This window comes from Poecilia reticulata, linkage group LG11 (assembly GCF_000633615.1).
Source record: "Poecilia reticulata strain Guanapo linkage group LG11, Guppy_female_1.0+MT, whole genome shotgun sequence".
NCBI classification, from domain to species: Eukaryota; Metazoa; Chordata; class Actinopteri; order Cyprinodontiformes; family Poeciliidae; genus Poecilia; species Poecilia reticulata.
The window spans coordinates 6,466,361-6,486,017 of record NC_024341.1 but is presented as its reverse complement, the minus strand read 5'-3'; the positions used below and the strand labels follow the sequence as shown (position 1 = coordinate 6,486,017).

Genomic DNA, 19,657 nt, shown 5'->3' with positions numbered 1-19,657 from the left:
TATATAAAAATTTTTATGTTTTTTTTTTTTTTTTTGTCATAGTACCCCCAAGAATTTAAAACTACTTTCACCCCTGTGTGGCACCCAGTCACAGCCATACAGTTACCTAACAAATATGTAAGAAATAGTTCTTATTGTCATTTTTATCGTTGTAACTACTATTTTACAACGATAGACGATAAACTTTAAAATAAATGCTTTACAGTTTCTTCTATGGGATGTTGAGACTTATAAAAAGAATTCTAAAAACAAACAAAAAATTTTTTTCAATATAATGGAAAGAAAATGACTGCAAATCATTTTAGTGTCATTCTGTAGTGGAGATTCAAATTTAATTCCATAAAAAAAATCTTCATAACTTTATGTTTCTTTCAGGTTACAGACCCCTGGTCTGTATCAATACCAGCATCATCCAATGACCATCTACAGTCTTATAAAATATAACATTTAATTTAAACTGAAAAAGAGAAACATCTAGAAAATAAAGAAAAATAATGCTGAAATATATATATAAATAAAAATACACTTGTTTCTGTAAAAATTCTTATGTTGAAGCAACACCACAAAAAATCTGGATCTCTGTTTTCCCTGTTACAGAGCATCTGTGACTCCTAACAGGGAATGTTTCCAGGAACAATCTTTATGTTTAACGGAATGTAAAACAGACAGTAATGTGGCACAGATTTCCAATATGTAGTTGTATCTGTTTCCAGCAGCTGCCTGGGGGCTTGAGCCAGTTCAATCTGCCCACATCATCAAGAGAGATTCCTCCTGACACATTCTGAGAATATTTAATGCCGTAGAGAAGTCTCTAATAATTATTAACATTTGTTTTCCTTCATGGAAAAGAAACCAAGTTTTGAGATTTGAAGTTGTGCATGTAGCTGCTCCTCTGTCTCTAACTGTCATGTTTGAAGTTACTAAGGACTTAAATGCAGAGAAAAAAACCCCAAAACTACAGTTGAGCAGATTACTTTAATAAAATACAATGAACTTGCAGGGGAAACCGCAGGTAGCGAACAGAAGAAATCAGATACCAAAAATAAAAAACGGGGAATTAAATACCGAAGGTGGGAGCTGAACTACGGCAACGTTCACACAGCTAATTCCTAATTCACCCTCCAAAACATCCAGTTTTTGCCATTTCTGTTTGTGGAACTAAATCAAATACGCATCCCATTGTTTTCTAGGCGTCTGCAGTCATGACGTTGTATTTTATCTGACGTTCATGTTACTGATGTGACACGTCATAATTCTTCACCGGAAAAGCCAAATGGTGAATCTGGACTTAAACAACGGCTGGAATTTATGATTATGAAAGAAGTCTGTCTCAGTGCATCACATTATAATCCCCCACTCTTAGCTCTGAGTACGCATCCAAAATAACGTCTCCGTAGAAGTCAATGCTCTACTAACGGTCACTGCCATTAGTTGTACTTTCTTTTTATTAGCTTCCTTTGTCTTGTAATTTTGTGACGAAATGTCAACTCTCCTTGCTGAATAATTTTAAAATCCATCCATTAACACCTCCATCCATTATTACTTCTATAAACTTTGCGCTGCTGTGTGACATCTACATCTTCTGCTCAAAGAAGTCTCATTGCGGTCGGGTTCAATTCATAGTACGAACGACCAGGCAACAACAAAAAAATCGTATTTCGACAGAAAAAAATCGTATTTGAGCATTAAGGCGTGTTGTGTAAGCTAAGATCTAAAAACCAAGAGGGAAAAGACAGAAATCTAAGATAGATCAGTTCAAATGTAAAAGAAACAAAGCACAGGGATAAACTAAGAAACTAAACAAAAAGGAATTCACATACAGTACATGGCAACACCTTTACAACTACAATAAAGACAGAGAAATGAACAGTATATGACAAGGCCTATACAACATAAACAAGAGAATGAGCAAAACACAAACACCTGTAGATCCACTTTCCTGTCTGACTACTTTCAAACAAAGGCCGCTGGACCCCATAAAACCTTTAAGAAAATCATCTAATCACCACAGCGCAGCCTAACTCTGTTTGACCCCAGTAGGCTGCATTCTGCCGTCTCTCCGCCTCCCTCACGTTCGCTCTCACGCATGTGGGCGGAGGTTAATCAGGTTTCTGAAACCACAGTCACTTCTGAGCACTGGGGCTGAGAGAGAGGTAGGAAGTGAATGGGATTTGGACCCTCAGTTGTCACGGCACCATCGATCACCGCGAAACAAATGGAAGACTTGGAAAGCAAGAACCGGCTACAGGGACTAGCTAGGGATGAATGTGAAATGAAGGGCTGGTACTGTAAGGAGGAAAAGGAAGGTAAAGTGTATTTTTATAATAATATTCCAAGTTTTGTGTGTGAATTTTACTTGCAAGAGTTTGTGGGTATTATGGTTTGTGACATCCAGATCCATCGAAAGACTTTTGTGACCCTTGGCTGACTTAAGGTCAAAGGATCATCTAAGCAAAACTACTCATGGAATTAGACGATATGAACTTCAAGTTTTATCACGATATTTTGCTGTACTATTGTGATTATAACAGTGACGACAAAAAAATATTTCTTATGTATTCTTTTAGGTAATTGTATGTCTGTGACTCTGTGTGCCACAGCAATAACAGCCCCACAAACATAAATACTGCTCTTGAAAAACATTCCCATTTGTAATGCGCTTCTTTAGGACACGAGTCACAATAAATCAAAAATCTTATTGTGAAAGGAAATTTATCGCGATAAATGATAAACGATACGATAAATGCCCATCCCTATAAGAAATTCATTTAAAACCTTGTTTCCTATTTTTAATTTCTAAAAAAACCCAGCTTTCTAGACCTGCTTTAATGAACTAGATTTAACACTGACGGTATTACACAGGCTTACCATAATGCATTCAATATCTCTGTTCAGCATGTTATCGATCTGGGCTCTGGAGTCGATAAGATGAGACGCCCCTAGGGCAGCGCAGTTGGCAGTGTGCACCATGGAAAACAGCTCCCTCCACTTTAGCTTTGATTCCCGTCCATAAAACAGCTGATGGAGCTACTGTAGCCTATAGATGACGCATCATTCACAGCCTTCGTGCGTTTGTGCGTTACGTAAAGCAGGCTGCGTATGAGCAACCTGTCAACGTAGCCTGGTTTACTGTAGGCGCTCAGAGGAGATGCTCCTGAAGTTAGCAGATTGTTTTGTTTTCTTCCTCCTTCTTCCTGCTCTTTTTCATCCGGTTGCGTTCGCGGTTATTTTCACACTGTTTTGTGTCTCCACAGTGATGTGCGCAGACAGAGTGGGCCAAATGACAAAGACCTACAATGATATTGATGCTGTCACACGTCTGTTGGAGGAGGTAATGCAGCAGATTTTTTTTCTTCTTCTCAGTTAAGTCATAGTTGCACTGATAGTTAAGGTTTAAAATAACATTTTATTTAGGAAGAGTACATTTCTGCCAAAAAACTCTGAAATTCTTAGATTAATCTAAAAAATTTCTAGAAGAAAACTCGAACATTTCTGAGTTTCAAAAGTGGACAATTTTTGACTTTTGAAACTCAGAAATTGCTTTGTTTTTTCTAAAAACAAAGAAACTGCCGTTTTTGGCAGAAATTTACTCCTTTTTCTATCTACAATGTCCGCAATAAGTCGTAGTAGGACATTAGATCTGATTATGCTTTTCCTGTTTCAGATTGGTTAAGATCACCTAACCAGTCGCAATTAATTTTTTCTTTTTGGTAAATAATAATGCTTTTTCAAAATTCAGAAATGTGTGCTTTTTTTCTTTAGTATTTTGGTATGTTTCTGAAGCATAGAAATGTTTTACACCATTACATATGTTGTAAAATACGACCAACTGTTTAATTATTTAAACAGTTGAATGGGACCTTAACTGATCTGGAAATTGTATCTAAGGACAAACCAATTGTCTTCCCAATATCTGGGATGATTCCATTTTATTTTCCCATGATGCCACACAAATCTTGTGGAGTAATCTATAAGAATCTTCAAATTCTTGACATTATGAACTTGATTTTCCAAAATTGCTCAAAAGCGTCACAATTTTATCTATTATCTATTATCTACATTTCTCAATTTGTTGAAAGTAAAAGAAAATGTACTTTTCATAAGCCTAGTCTATGAAGGAAAATATTTAATCTGATATCATTTCAGACAGTGAGAAAAATGTTTTTGTCTTTCCATTCTGTGAATTGACATTTTAGAGATCCATCGATATGAAAATCTGGGCCAATATCGACAACCTATATTAATATTTCCGTTATGGCCGATAACCGATATTTACCGATATTATGTATATTTCATTACCCTTTCAACACCTTGAAAAAAAACGACCACACCACTGACTTCCCTGCTACTTTTCTTCCTCAGTGAAACGCCCCATAATCCTTTGCTGCATCACTATCACCCTCACATGACCAAACAAATATAATACAACCAAAGTCCTCTATTACTCTTCAGAAACAAATGGCAACAGTATGGAAATAAATATTGATCGCTAATATTGGCCCAGTTTTATTTTTCGGACCGATACCGATAATTTAAAAAAACTGCAAACATCGGCCGATATCCGATGTTAGCGCAGATATATCGTGTATCCCTTATATACTTAATGACCTAAACTACGAAATCATTTGCCCTCCATCTAACAGAAAGAGAGAGACCTGGAACTGGCTGCAAAGATCGGCCAGTCTCTTCTCAAGAAGAACCGAACTCTGACTGAACAGAATGACTACCTGGAGGAGCAAGTGGGGCAGATCACTGAGGAGGTTCTGTATTACAAACACACTCTGGTCTTTATCTGCTGCAATGGGGTTGAGCCAAGTGGTCTGAAGAACATTTTCCCTCCTCCAGGTGGCCCAGCTTCACCATGAGCTCAACCTGAAGGACGAGCTGCTTCAGTTTTACACCAACGCAGCAGAGGAGTGTGAGGACGAGTCCGCCGCTTCCCCCACGTCAGCATCAATGATTTGCTTTCCATTTTTAACTGTAGTAGTAATTTAGACCCTATTTATTGTAAAGAGTGATGAGTAGGAATGGAGGATGATAAAGGAGGGATGAGTTCTAAAGGGGAACAAATGTAAAGAGAGGGATTGCAGACGATGAAAAAGGGATGAAGGGTGACAAAGGAGGGATGAGTGTGATAAAGAAGTGTCTGTAAAGAGGAACACATATAAAGAGAAGAATACAGACAATTGAATAAGTTTTCAGGGGGATGAGTGGGATAAAGAAGGGTTTTAAAGAGGTATGAGTAGAGAGAGAAGGAGAAACGAGGGATGTTGCCTATGAATTAATCAGTTTACTTTTTTCTTTCTCCAAAAGAGGCAAGAAGAGTAAAGCAGAAACAGCTTCAGGAGTCTTTCTTAGTGACACGCTCCAGAGGAAACTCAAAGAGCTAGAAGAGGAGAACCTGTCACTTCGCTCAGAGGTGCAGCATAAAGCCCACTAACTGCACAACGTACATGCAACATGTGCTACTAAATCACTGATCACTGATTCTGCGCAGGCCAGCCATCTTAAGTCAGAGACAGAAACGTATGAAGAAAAGGAGCAGCAGCTTGTCAGCGACTGTGTTAAGGAGCTCCGTAAGTTTTGTGTCTCCTCCCCGTAACACTTTCACGTTACTGCCGCTCTGCAACTCTGTGCACATATCTTTGTCTCTAACAACGTATTCTACCAGGGCTGTCCAGTCTGCAGATCTCCGCTATCGCCGAGGAGTTGGCTCGGAAAACCGAGGATGCCTCCCGTCAGCAGGAGGAGATCACGCACCTCCTCTCTCAGATAGTAGATCTCCAAAAGAAGGCTAAATCTGTGAGTATACAGGTTTCCAATTTAAAACTACTTTTCTAAATATTGTACTCCTGCGGAGCCAAGTCAAACCTGTAACTGTTCGTGCAGCTGGCTGTTGAAAATGAGGAGCTATCTCAGCACCTAGTGGCAGCAAAGGACGCTCAGAGGCAGCTTACAGCAGAGGTAACTTTCAGGTTTTTGCAGTCATAATTTAGCTATTGTAGAGAGCTTTCAAAAATTGATTGTGAGAACTGCAACACAACAGCTGCAGGAGCTAGAGGAGAAATACTCAGAGTGTATCGAGATGCTGCATGAAGCCCAGGAGGAGCTTAAGAATCTGAGGAACAGGAACTATCCTGCAGGAACTCCCCGACGCTACCACCCGCTGGGTCTCTACCCAATGGTGAGGGGGATTATCTGCAGATCGGCAGACGACAGGAGAATCTGTCGCTTAAAGAGTCTCCGTCTTTCAGGATTCTCTGGCGGCGGAGATCGAGGGAACGATGAGGAAGGAGTTGAGTCTGGACGATCCTGAGTGTGAAGAGCAGAAGTACGTATGATTTGGGTACTCCCCACTATGATCACTCTGCCCTCTGCTGGTAGTGGTTGTACCAGCCTCCAAGAGTACTCAGGTCTTCTGGATGTGGTCTGCTCTGCATCCCTAGAACCAGAACCAAACATAGAGAAACAGCATTCAGCTTCTATACACCACAAATCTTGAACAAACTTCCAGATAATTGTAAAGATGCCAAAACACTGAGTTCCTTAAAAATAGGTTCTTGCTTTCAGTTACCTTTGATTCCTAGTAACTGGAACATTGATTCATATATTTGATGTGTATTTGCTTGATAATTTGGATGATAGCATTATGTTTATTGCTTATTTTATAATTGCTTACTGTATTATATTTCTGTGTTGTAAAGCACTTTGAACCTCATTGTTGCTGAAATGTTCTAACAAACTTGACTTGCTTATGTTGTCATGTGAAGGCTTCAGTGTACAGAGTGAGACTCTTGTGTGTGCAGGATCCACCGGAAGCGCGTGTTTGAGACGGTGAAGAGTGTGAACCAAACCGTTCGCCAGCGCTCGCTCACTCCGACCAACTCCAACATCCCGGGCTCCAACCAATCACTGTCCACTCGGACGTCTCCCCAGTCCAGCGGCCTCTCCACGCCTCACTCTGCCATGTTTGGCGGGGACATCGGCGGAGACGGCGTCGCCTATGACAACCGCACCCAGACCATCCTCATGGAGACAGCATCCAATCAGGACAAGTGAGTGGCAGCCAGAAGACGTTGAGGCTAAGCTGTTGTCCTCGTGCTCCTAAGTGGTTTTGTCTCTTTCAGCAACTTAGAGTGCAGAGAGAAGAAGGCGAGCGGGGCAGAGGACCTGCGGCTGGCCCTGCGCCGCCTGTCTCTGCGCCGACAAAACAACCTGAGCGAGAGACGCTTCTTCGAAGAGGAGAGAGAGCGGCGACGGGGCAGAGTGCACGGACCCCTCGACCACGACAACGTGCTGACCCCTTCCGACAGCATCATGTCGCTTGGAAACCTGAACCTGTGGGCCTCCCGGGGGCCGTACCTCCCCGACAAGCTACAGATCGTCAAGCCGCTCGAAGGTGAGGGGGGAAGCGAGCGAGGAAGCAGCTGCAAGGCAGGCAGGAGCTGGGAAGCCGAGCGCCACCGGGGCGTCGGAACCAAGAAAGGGAGCAAGTGGGGCTGGGGGATGGACACAGAAAGGAGGTGCGAGGGTCGGCACGGGCGAATGCTCGAGGGTGAAAGGGTGTGGGGCTGGGCCAAGAGAACTATAGCAGGGGTGGAGCGGGAGAGAGGAAGAAGGTGGGCAAGGGATAGAGCCGGCGGCAGGAAGAGGAGGAGTGCCAAGGAGAAGAAGGAGAGGCCTATGCCGCTGATGCTCTTCAACTCCTTCTGGTCTCTGATGCATCACCACAAATATGGCAGCTACTACAAAGAGCCACAGCCCAGAGGGTGGCTGTAGACACACACACGCACACACACGCATGCACGCACGCACCAGTAAGTAGTTTGAAAAAGTGATGTGGTCACTTTTTCAAACTGGTCTGTTGTGATTTAATGTTCACTTAATTATTTCTGACCTGTAAAGAAAACTAACCAAACATAGAAAGAGCATAAAGATCGGTAACCTTTCCATTAAAAATGATTTTATCCTTCTCCTGCTGTTTTTAATCAACAGCTGATGTTTCATTGTTTTACTGTACAGAAGCTCTTGGCAGCGCTGCCTGCTGGAGGACTGTGCTGCCCTCTGATGGTAGAAAGAAGTTATTGAACATGAAAGTGTGGCAAAGCTCGTAAAACCCGCTCATTTTGAACTTCTAGCATGTTTTATGGTTTTATATTATAGACCACTGTTTTGTATAAACATACTGGGCACATACAGCAGTAGTTAGAAGTTTATATTGGGCATTAACGGTATATTAAAGACTTGTTTATTTTTTTCAAGGTGCAATAATTATACCAGAGATAGCTTTAATAAATATGATCCTTCTTTTACACAAAGTCCAAATCTAAGTTTCATCTATTTGAAAGAAAACAGCTCAGAATGATTTAGAAAAGTTTATATTAGTAATTCAGTGATTTCCTCTTGTTTTGTTGTTTCTTTCATGTCTGCACGTTTGCTCTGTCATTTCTTCTCTTGCTTTTTGTGATTTCGTTAATAAACTTATTGTCTCAGTCTACTTTTTGCTTCCATTTCACTTCATTTTTATGATTTTTCTGCTTTTCATTCTGCTTGTTTGCCATCTTTCTGTCTGCAAATGTTGTCGTTTTCACTTTCTCTTCACATCTTACTATTATTTCACATACATATAACAGTAATATGATCATATAATTAAATTTAAAAACATTATGGGTTATATTTTTATGATTTAATTAGATACTGTAGAATATCACACGGCAGAGTATTAGGGGGAACACTAAGAATTATTCTATTTGTTTTGGAGAATGGAAGTATTCCTCCAGCTGATTGTGTTTGCAAGGTTTTGCAGTTTTCTTCGTGTCTGTCCTCCAGGTTCGGCCATCTTGCATCAGTGGCAGCAGCTAGCTCAGCCTCACCTCGGTGTGATCCTGGACGCCAGGCCCGGCGTCGTGCCTAAGGGCTACCGGCCCCTTGAGCTGGAGCTGGAACAGGTGTGTGTGTGTGTGTGTGTGTGTGTGTGTGTGTGTGTGTGTGTGTGTGTGTGTGTGTGTGTGTGTGTGATTTACTGTGGAGGTAGTTATAAACTGGTAGGTGAAAATAGTCTGATGTAAACTGGTTGTGTTTTCTTGTCCCTACCTTTGTATATGAAAGACAAGGTGGTCATCCCATAATATTTTTGTTATATTGTTGGCTAAAATATATATATATTTTAAAAAAGGAAAGAAAGTCAGGAAAGGATAATTACTCCGCCCCAGAAAACCAAAGACCACAGTAAATTTACTGAAGGATTTCTAGATTATACACTACAAACGGATTCGTAGCCACTGGATGTTTTCTCTTTTTTCATGTTACAGTCACAAGATTCTCTGTATATTTATTATAATGTCATGTAATAACCCAAAAATAAAACCCAGGTTTTCCAAACTGTGGCCTGGGGGCCATTTGCGGGCCCTGGAGTGATTTTGTGCGGCCCACGACCCTCCCTCCCCACAAACTAAACATGCTGCAGGTTCTGATTTGACCTGGGTCCTCCTCTGTTGCATCAGGTGTACCCATGGGGCGGTTTCGAGGAGGATGAACCAGGAGAGCAGTACTTCCAGAATCTGCCCACCTGCTCCTCCTCCTCTACGGCCTCACCGGCTGTGCCCGCCATCTCCAGCACCGGGGACGCCAACCTCAGGCAGCCCCCATGCAACCTCGGCCCCCCGTCTCCGCCTTCCCCATCCCCGTCTCCGCATCTTAGCAACACCGATGCGCTGGGTGAGGATGACCAGAACATTCATGGGAATGAAAGAGAAAAAGTCTCAAAAAGGACATTTCAGGACTAACCTTTTGTCAGATGTGTGGATATTTTTAGAGGCTCTCATGGAGCCATAGAAAAAAATTGAAAAAGTAACAATTCCACTGTAAATATGAGTTAATTTTTTTTCAATATCAAGATAAAACACAATTCTTATTAAAAAATATTCAGAACAAACAATGATACTACAAACTGCCTATTCCTAACTCAAAGCATTCAGTCATTAGATGAGTGAATCTTCATTAGTGTAGACCAGTGTTTTTCAACCACTGTGCCGCACCACACTAAGTGTGCCATGAGTGATCGTCAGTGGAAATTATCCAATTTCACCTACGGTACCATATTTTCCAGACTATAAGCCGCTACTTTTTTCCTAAGCTTTGAACAATGCAGCTTGTAGCCCGGTGTGGCTTTTCTGTGGATTTTTTTCAACCACCAGGAGGTTCATTAGCAGGAAGTAAATCATTGGAAGTCAAAATTGTAAATCAAAGAAGAACGCGCTAATTTTCATTTAGAACAAGCACATGCTAGCAGCAGGCACGACGGAAAAATGTTTTCAAACTCATATGATGCAGCTTTTAAGTTGAGGGCTGTCGATCTGGCACTACAGGAGGGAAATAGAGCCGCTGCACTAAGCTCAGCGTGAACGAAACCATGGTTCGGCTTTGGAGACGGAGTGCTGCGTCCTTAATATATCCAGCAGATTTATTAGGACGCAGCCCTCTGCTGCCCTCTCCTGAGAGCAGCAGAGATACCAGCGGCTTATAGCAGCTTTCCAGTTTTTTGTTTGTTTCCAAAAAATTTAAAGTTGCGGCTTATAGTATGGTGCGCACTATAGTCCGGAAAATACAGTAAGTGGTTTTAAAAGATTTTTGAAAATGAATTAATTATCTGTAAATAATGCCATTTTTGAGTGTCTCTGCTGTAGTAGTGACTAGCGGCGCAATCATGTAATTTTCTTACCACTAGATGGCAGTAGGTACAGAGCATTTTACATTACAACAAGAGAATTAGTGATGCATGAATATTACAGGTAGAGGTGAGAGCATCGTATCTAGCAAGACAGTGATGGAAAAGACAGAGAAGCTCAGCAGTAGTTGGGTTGGAAAGAACATGGGTCCATTTCCCACAACATRTCTGTGTGAAGTGAGTTTCTCTAGTCTGGCTACTATAAAAACTAAAACCAGAGAGAGACAGAGATGTTGAGGAAGAGCTTTGTCTTTCTTCAATTTCTGCCAGGAAATCAGCTGTTTTCATCCAAACATGCACAAGTTTCACACTAGGTGGGTAAAATGTACAGATATTGACATTTTGTACATGCAACTCTTCATATTGTAATAGTGAAATCTTTCCCAAATATTATTGCTTCTTTCAGAATAAGAATTATTTTCTGTATTCCGCCTAAAAGAATGCTCGTGGATTAGTTTGTAAAACACTTTGAAGTTTTCTACAACTTTAAATTGAAGATCACGTTGTTGTGACACTGTTCAGGTGTATTTTTGAAGTGGACGTGTTAAGTGCAATTTGAAATAAGAAATGTAAAATATGATTAAAAAATAATTTTTTGTGTTTATTTGATTCCTATTCAAGACACTTTGATAAGAATGACTATATATTTAATATAGGCCGCTACAGAATATCTTTGTTTGCATTTTTGGTTGGTGTTGTGCCTCGTGATTTTTTCAATTAAAACAATGTACCTTGGCTCAAAAAAGGTTGAAAAACACTGGTGTAGACAGAGCGTTTCCATAGCGCAACATGGGGGCTAATCTAAGAGAAGTCAAATTGACATACATTTCATGGCAGAGATGAGACACATATGAGGGATATAATGTTTTGGAATATAAATTTTGACATCCCCCCCCCAAAAAAAAAGATTGCTGGCAACTTGGTTTAGTTGGCCATTGCATTGTGTTTGCCAGATTGTTGAATGCATAGACATGTGATACAGGAGTGACTTTTACTTAGAAAAACAGACATTCTATTGAATGTATGCTATATTTGTATAAGTGTTATGGTGGTATAACAATAAGAACAAACTGTGAAATTAGTGCAGGAGTTTCAGGCGGTGTGTACAGTCACATTTAAGCCTATAAAAGTGAGAGTTCTGTCCATGTTTTGGTTCTCCTACCATGTGGAATCGTGCCACAAAACTGTATGTTGACATAATCTTTTAACACAAGCTAGTGTCATTTGTGTTAAAAATTAATTTCTAATCTGTTTTCTGTGACTTTTAGCTGCATACTATCCAGGAAAATGCATGGCCCACACCAGCTCCACTTACACCTTCACAACGTGTCGGATCCTCCATCCAACAGATGAGCAGACACGCGTCACACCAAGGTAAGGACCATCCGATGTCAATGTCACAGTGGATAATAAAGTTATGAACCATATTATTCACACTGCTGGCAGATTTAGATTTCAAGTCATTTTCATTCAACCAAAAAGTTTGTTTCTGATAGAAAATGGGATATGCATCTCTCCAAAGATGGTAACACAGTATAAGAGAAATTAATTCTCCCTTTTTTACATTTATTTAAAAGAATATATTTATCTCATTAATTAATGGAGCAATTTTTATTGGCAACAAACTCTTGTTTTATAATTTATTTACCACCAATGACAAAAAAATGAAATAAAATATTTTTCGGTTTTCTGCCAAATTCACCAACCGCACATTTCTTCTTAAGTAGTTAGCAGCGTAAGATAAGTAGTGTTTCAAAAGAGCAGAATAAATCTTACGTTTTTTGAACAATAATATTTGTTGTTAATCTGTTGCTAAGAGATGAGCACGTTTTCTGGTAACCAAGTGCAACGAAGTAAACGTCCAATTTTTACTTTGTGTTGAATGTCTGTTCAATAATACATTCACCACCAATGACAAAAAAAAATCACTTTTCTAAAAAATTAACCAACTGCACAATTCTTGTCAAGTAGTTAGTAGTGTAAAATATATAGTTTTTCAACAATAACAATATTTGTTGTTAATCTGTTGCTATGAGACAAGCGCGTTATCTGGTAGTATCACACAAAGTATCCACAAAGTATCAGACTTTTGTGTTGAATGTCTGTTTTTCAATACATTTACCTCCAATGACAAAAAAAAAAAAATCACTTTTCTAAAAAAAAAACACCAACTGCAAAATTTTTGTCAAGTAATTAGTAGTGTAAAATATATAGTTTTTCAACAATAACAATATTTGTTGTTAATCTGTTGCTAAGAGATAAGCGTGTTTCTGGTTACCAAGAAAATATCTGATTTTTACTTTTGTGTTGAATGTCTCTTCAATAATATATTCACCACCAATGACAAAAATATATATTTTTAACTTTTCTGCAAAATTCACCGACTGCAAATTCTTTTGCGTAGTTAGCAGCATGAGATAAGTAGTGTTTCAAAAGAGCATAAGAAATCTTGTGTTTTTGAACAATAACAATATTTGTTGATAATCTGTTGCTAAGAGATGAGCGCTTTTTCTGGTAACCAAGTACCACAAAATAAACATTTGATGTTTACCTTTGCAAAATTTACCAACTAAATTTCTTGTGTTTAAGCAGATAAGCAATATTTCAAGAGACGATGTTTCATAAACAATATTACTTGTTATTTCCTGTTAAGAGATAAGCATTTTTTTTCTAGTAACAAACTGCCACGAAGTATAAATCTGATTTTTATTTTTGTGTTAAATGTTCGAATGCCAGCATTTAGCCTAAAATTAACATTTTGGATAATTTTAGATTATACACTAATTTTAACATACTGAATGGAGAAAGTCCATGTTGCTCCACATGCTTGTGACTCTCCACATGCTATTGAGTACATTGTACTCAGTAGTATCAATGATAAAAAAAATTAGCATCACTGCTAAAAAAAAAAAGCCAATTTGCTGCTAAAGATAGTTATCAATTTTTAGCATCAAATTAGCATCATTGTTGGGTGACGGGTGCCCATCACTCAACTAATTTTAGTTGCCCGTCGGTTGGAACACAGCATCAGAACACTGGGTTCCAACCGACAGGCACACTTTGGCAGGCCCCGTTTAAATTTCTTCAGAAATGTTCTAGTTTGCACATAAAACTGCCAGGGGTATGAATAATTTCAGACTTAACCACTGTTTTCCTTTTCTGCCAGAACGACCGTAATGTCCTAATAATGATCCAGACAATGGCTCCCTTGTCTTGTTCAAATGATGTATTTTATTTACTGAACTGACACGTTAAATACAGTGTAAGTACACTCCCCAGCTGTTTTCTGCTGTCTGTTATGAATAACCAACATTTAGTTGCTCAATAATGCATGTGAATGCTCACTGGTTGGCTCTTTCTGCTGTTTGGCTGTAGCGCGGGCTGTTAAATGCCAGTGAAGTCGCTGATTTTTTGGTGTTAAGTTGGTCTGTTGCTGTCGTTCCTGCTAGTCAAAACCCCGTCTCCACGTCGTCTTCCTGTGTGATGACCAGCAGCCTGTGGGGAACGCCCGCTGCCACGCCCTGCACGCCACGCAGGCTCAGCCTCAGGCCCTCTGAATCATCCACCAACCTGAGGCAAGGATGAAACTGTTTCAAATTAAACTGCGTCTCAGAAAAGTGTGACAATTGTCTACTTGAAAAAATATTGTGGCAACTAAGTTACAATTAATATAACTGAACAGATCTTAAGAACTTCTAGTTTAAGTAAAAATGATTGACTTTATATTTCTGTGGCACAATTCCTTGTGCAGAAATGTGTGGTAAAATATGTTTAGTAATTTTGATTTGATAGTATTTGTGTTGAAATAAGTAAAATGCAACTAATAAATAATTACAATTTTATATAATCGATATAAAAAAACAAACTACACACAGTTATTTTTTATGGATAGGCTGCCAGTATTTATTCTATAAATATTAAATTTACTGAGTGACACTTTTTTGCCCCACATTTTAACATGGCAGAGCAACGCAAAGTTATATGAAAATGTAAGGTGGGGAGAAAGCCATACAGGCTTTTGACATTTAATCATGGTACGCATTTGTATTTACTCCCACTTTACTTTGATACCCATCAATAAAATCCAGTGAAAACAATTGCTCCAGAACTCACTTAAATTCAATAATAATCCAGCTTTTGAGAGCAGAAGTTTGCTTAAGAACAAATCCATAAAAACAAGAAAATGTTTTTATGGATCTCTCGGAGGCCTCTGCAGCTGAATCAAATACTTGTAACATCAACATGTGAAAAGCTCAAACCTTTCTGCTCGACTTGACATCAACACAGTTTACAGTACGATGTACAGCTAATTTTGATTCATGATTTTTTATATCTATATTTTTTATTAACCAATTAATAATTCACAGCCAAAAAGTACTTAATAGATTTTAGTTTTTTTTTTTTTTTTTTACAGAATTTGAATCGAGTGAAGCTAAAGCAACAAATTTTGGGTACAACAGATTTACAGACAAATCTGTTCATTTTGTCTTAAATCTAACACGTATCTATCTTTTGTCCAGTTTTGTATTAATTACTACTCTGAGTGTTTTGTTCTTTCAGCAAATGACGTTTTTTTGAGTGTGTATGGCTTCTGTAACGATTAATCGATTACTAAATTGGCTGACAATTATTTCAGCAATAATTAATCTCTGTTAATATGATTAGTCGCTTTGGTGCTGCATACATAGCCACATTATCAAGGACACTTTTTAAAAATATATTGTTCTGTAAGAAGTAAGTAAGAAAGTAAGTAGAATTTTATTTGTACAGCACCTTTCAAAAATCACATAGGAAAAACAAATCAAACATAACATCAGATTAAATTAAAAGTCTGCACAAATGACATTTAAGGTTTTAAAATAATAAATGGATCAAATAAATTTATTAACATTTTCTTCTCACTTTGTGTGACTATATATAACAAAATATCCCCAAAAAATTCATTTAGGTTTGTGGTTGTACAACATAAAAAGATCTACGCTTTTTTTCAAAGTATTTCACATTAATCTGTTTTGATTTAAGAATCAGTTAATATGTAAAAAAAAAAGAAAAAAGAAAAGAAAGTTCAATATTTCTTGGTCCTGTCCGTTTAGAGATGGAACGCGCACCACCAGCACTTCCCTGGGGTTAGTGCGCCTCCTGCAGGAGAGGGGGATCTCAGCGGCCATGTACCACCAGAGCCAGGGCCTGGAGTACAGCCAAGGCACCGGAGGAGTTCTGTTCAGCACCTCCATCGCCCCCAACAGGGCATCCAACGCCGAACACCTGCGACCCGCCACGCCTCCAAACTCCCCGACGAGGCCCGGCGCCTCGGCCGCCACGACCTCCGAGGGTTTCGACTTCAAGAGCCCGTCGTACGACAACTTCCTGGCATCCAAGCCGGCGCGCTCCATCCTGAAGGAGGTGACGGGGACGAGAGGCCGGCAGAGAGCGAGGGACTGCGAGAGCCAAACGGACGTCAGCGTGGCCGTCCACAACCTCAACCTGTTGGACAAGGTGAAGCGGCTGGGCGTGGCCGGAGGCAGGGCAGCGAGCCCCAGTCCCCTCCTGGGGCCCCTGGGGGGGCTGCGCAGGTCTGGGTCCCCCTTTGGGCCGGATGGAATGAGAAGGAACAGGAGCTACCCGGCTATGGTTGGCGCCAGCATGGCCATGAAGGCCCCGGGGCCCCAGGAATAGTCCGCACTGCTGCTGAGTGAGGAGGGCAGGAACCGGACCGGCTGCTGAGCGGTCGCCTGCAGGGTACCAACTGTAAACAACAAAAATCTCCACGGCAGTTCTACTTGAATTTCATCCCTAACGCTATACATGCCTGAAATAAAGGGAAATTAATTTAAAGAGATAAAAGTCTAGTTAATACGTACATTTCAACCATTCAATGTAAAAGCAGTTTTACTTTTGTGTTCCTGAATTAAAAAAAATCTCTTTAATGACCTGCATGATATCAAATTTGATTCATGATTCAATTTCAGGAATCATCAGGAAAGTTTAGTCATTTGTTTTTTTCTATACGGTATTCGGCTCGTTCAGATTTTTGATGTGAGGTTTCTGGTCGGAGGTTACGACCTGTAAATTCTTGCTGTCAGCAGGAAGTAGTTAATTTCCTTACCGGCTTCTGAGTTGGCATCTTTTCTACCTGACAGAAGTCTATGTAGTGCTTCAGGTTTTAGCTATATCCACAGCATCAGGAAATATTCTTGGCGCCAACGGCTTGAAATTTAACCTAGCTTTCCAGAAATGGTAAGTTATTTTAGTTAATTCATGGTTAAACAAGAAAAGGACTTAAATTTTCATACAGAGTGATGTTGGTTTAGATAGCTTGCTTCTCTTGATAATTGAAATCAACATTTAAAAATAGCTTTTTGTATTTAATTTAATTTGGTTTAAATCAACATTTGTTGGATGATATGAAAACCTGGAGCGGAACAACTGCAGAAAACTTGAAGGAAGCAAGCAATTTTCACAATAAAAGACTTTGGTTGTCTGGAGTCCATTATCACAACAGCATGTTGAGTTTCTCCAGATTCACTTACTCACTGCAAAGCTTATGAGGCGTCCAAAACAAAACGTTGTCCTTGATTTTTACCATGTCTCATTTGTCAATCAGCTGGTTTATTTGGACTGGTGTGCGTAGGTTTGTCGTTTTGTGTTTAACGCGTGGGATCAATGCTACACACCACAGATCATGTGGCTCTTCTGTGTACATAAATTAAAGACTTTTCTGTAAATAGCCTATGCTAAGATAAAGATCACCTATTTTCTGCAGGAAAGATACTGACTGATCGAAACCTCTAAAAGTTTTAAAGTAGCATTTATGCCAAAAGCTCATGAAATACTACAACTCTTATTATTTTGTGGTGGACTGCAGTGCAATACTTCTGCGCTTGGCATCTAAATATTTTTAATTAGCTAGAAGCTTCTCACTTCCACTGTGAGGCCTTGACCTTTTGAAGCTAATCCAAAGTACGTCCTGGTTTTCTCAAAACAATAAATAAACAGCTTATAATTTAAGGATTAAGCATTCTTGTTGGAGAGTAATTATTTCGGTACATGTATTAACAAGAAAAGGCTTGGGACTGTCACTGCTAGCACGTTAGCATGCTAATTTTAAGACGTAGCTCACAGGGGCTAACTGCTAAATTATTACAAAACGACTGAAAAATGACCGATTTTTTTTTTTTATGTAACTTTTGTTTATATAAGAAGGTCAAGCAACCCACCAGAACAAAATTATAGCCACATCCACCAACAACCCTGCTTTGGAGGCCGACGAGTCTGCTGGCTAGATGTAGCACTCCCACTCTGGAATCCACAAAATCCCACACATATCTTAGACAAGTGCACTCCCACTGTTTGGCTGTTTCCAGCTACTGAGGCGCTACATTATGCCTTTCTTCCTCTATTCCACTGTACTGAAATGCAGTTTGTTTTTTTAAATAAATGTTCAAATTTAATGAAAACGTGTCGCCTGAATCCAAACAAAGTTATCGCGAACAGGTGAGAATCTGTCAAGGCATTTGGAATAGTTTATTGGGTCGATATCACTGCATTCTAAAAGATGCTTTTTTCTTTCTTTGTTTAATTGACCAATAGACGGGGAATTTGACAGAACTTCCACTGAATTGGATGAATGAATGCACAGAAGCCACAGCTCACAAACAGGGCTGGGAGATGGAGTTGGGGTAAGTGATTGTGGCGAGTTTATTCAGTCTGGTTGGAAGCTTTCGAGCATTTACCAGAAGGCCTTTGTTAATACAATGGAAGCAGTTAGACTTTTCTCTTTTTTAAATTGTTTTTATTATTTTGTGGGCTAAAAGTCCCAAAATATTGTTGTGCAGTAATTAGAGCTGACAGCATATGAGATGTATAACTAGAAAATTGATGAAGACGTTTAAACAGGGCCTGCCAAAGTGTGCCCGTCGGTTGGAACTGTTGGGAATGGAAATCCCGATCGATGAATCATAATTTGTATTGACACACGGAGCATAAAATCAGCCAAGAAAAGCATTCAGACTTTGCTTATTTTATTCACTTTCAGCGCTGAAAGGAGACGCTTTAACCATTACATCCGAGAAGAGTTTCTAAAAAAGTCTGTGCAGCGTCTGAGGCGAAAGAGGAGGGTAGCTGATTATATGGACTGAGGACACTCCCTGAAAACACACCATGTCTCTGTGGCCTGGGAAAACGTTTCTTTTTCGTGAGAAATGGACCTTGGTGTCTAACAGAATCAAACATGTAACTTTTTACTATGGGCCTTTTGTCTAACAGCGTGTGACTCTTTCTCGACCTTGGTAAAGCGTCTCAACAGAACCCAGCTAAAAATTAGCATCAATGCTACAGTGTACTCATTAGCATGTGGAGAGTCACAAGCATGTTGAGCAACATGGACCTTCTCCATTCAGTATGTTAAAATTGGTGTACAGTGAAGCCTTGTTTTTCGCGGGGGTTGCGTTCTGAAAAGAACTCGTGATAGGCAAAATCCGTGAAGTAGTTACCTTTATTTTTTACAATTATTACACAGCATAATTAATATTACAATATGAAACCAAAGAGCAAAACCTGTTTTCAGATTTTACACTAGGTGCTTGCAGGGCTTGGCCAAGGTTTGTACATCAATCCGAAGCCCCAATAAGTAAGCTGGAGAACGGTTTTAAGATGTACGCCTCGTTATACATTCGCTGACAAGCAGGGGCGTTATACATTATACATTCGTTATACGTTATACATTCGCTGACTAGCGGGGTGGCAGTTGCCACCCCAAACGAGAGCCTTGCTACCTCTGTTGCCACCCCAGCTAGCGACAATGAATTCGATAAATAGTTTTGGCAAATCGGACATTAAGCGCATGAAACTCTTTTTTCCCCGACAACATTGAATGCAACACAATGTAACCTCTCGCACTTCGTAGCGGGAAGTGAGAGAAGGACAGAGCGC

General features: G+C 39.7%; 1 protein-coding gene across 2 annotated transcripts; it reads left to right on the top strand.

The window, feature by feature from the left end:
• Nucleotides 1-2,153: 2,153 nt before the first annotated feature.
• Nucleotides 2,154-17,711, top strand: trak1b (trafficking protein, kinesin binding 1b). Of its 2 annotated transcripts, none has more exons than XM_008421467.2 (17): nt 2,154-2,306; nt 3,255-3,331; nt 4,644-4,760; nt 4,846-4,946; nt 5,314-5,419; nt 5,498-5,576; nt 5,672-5,802; nt 5,890-5,964; nt 6,047-6,184; nt 6,255-6,331; nt 6,807-7,055; nt 7,131-7,399; nt 8,830-8,948; nt 9,504-9,717; nt 11,995-12,100; nt 14,176-14,301; nt 15,820-17,711. In XM_008421467.2, exons 1-17 carry the CDS (start codon nt 2,165-2,167, stop codon nt 16,400-16,402), a joined length of 2,709 nt encoding a protein of 902 aa, XP_008419689.1. In that variant the 5' UTR covers nt 2,154-2,164; the 3' UTR covers nt 16,403-17,711. The 2 variants fall into 2 exon arrangements, with proteins under 2 accessions (XP_008419689.1, XP_008419688.1); XM_008421466.2 differs by having other exon boundaries at nt 2,155-2,306; nt 7,128-7,399.
• Nucleotides 17,712-19,657: the final 1,946 nt, after the last annotated feature.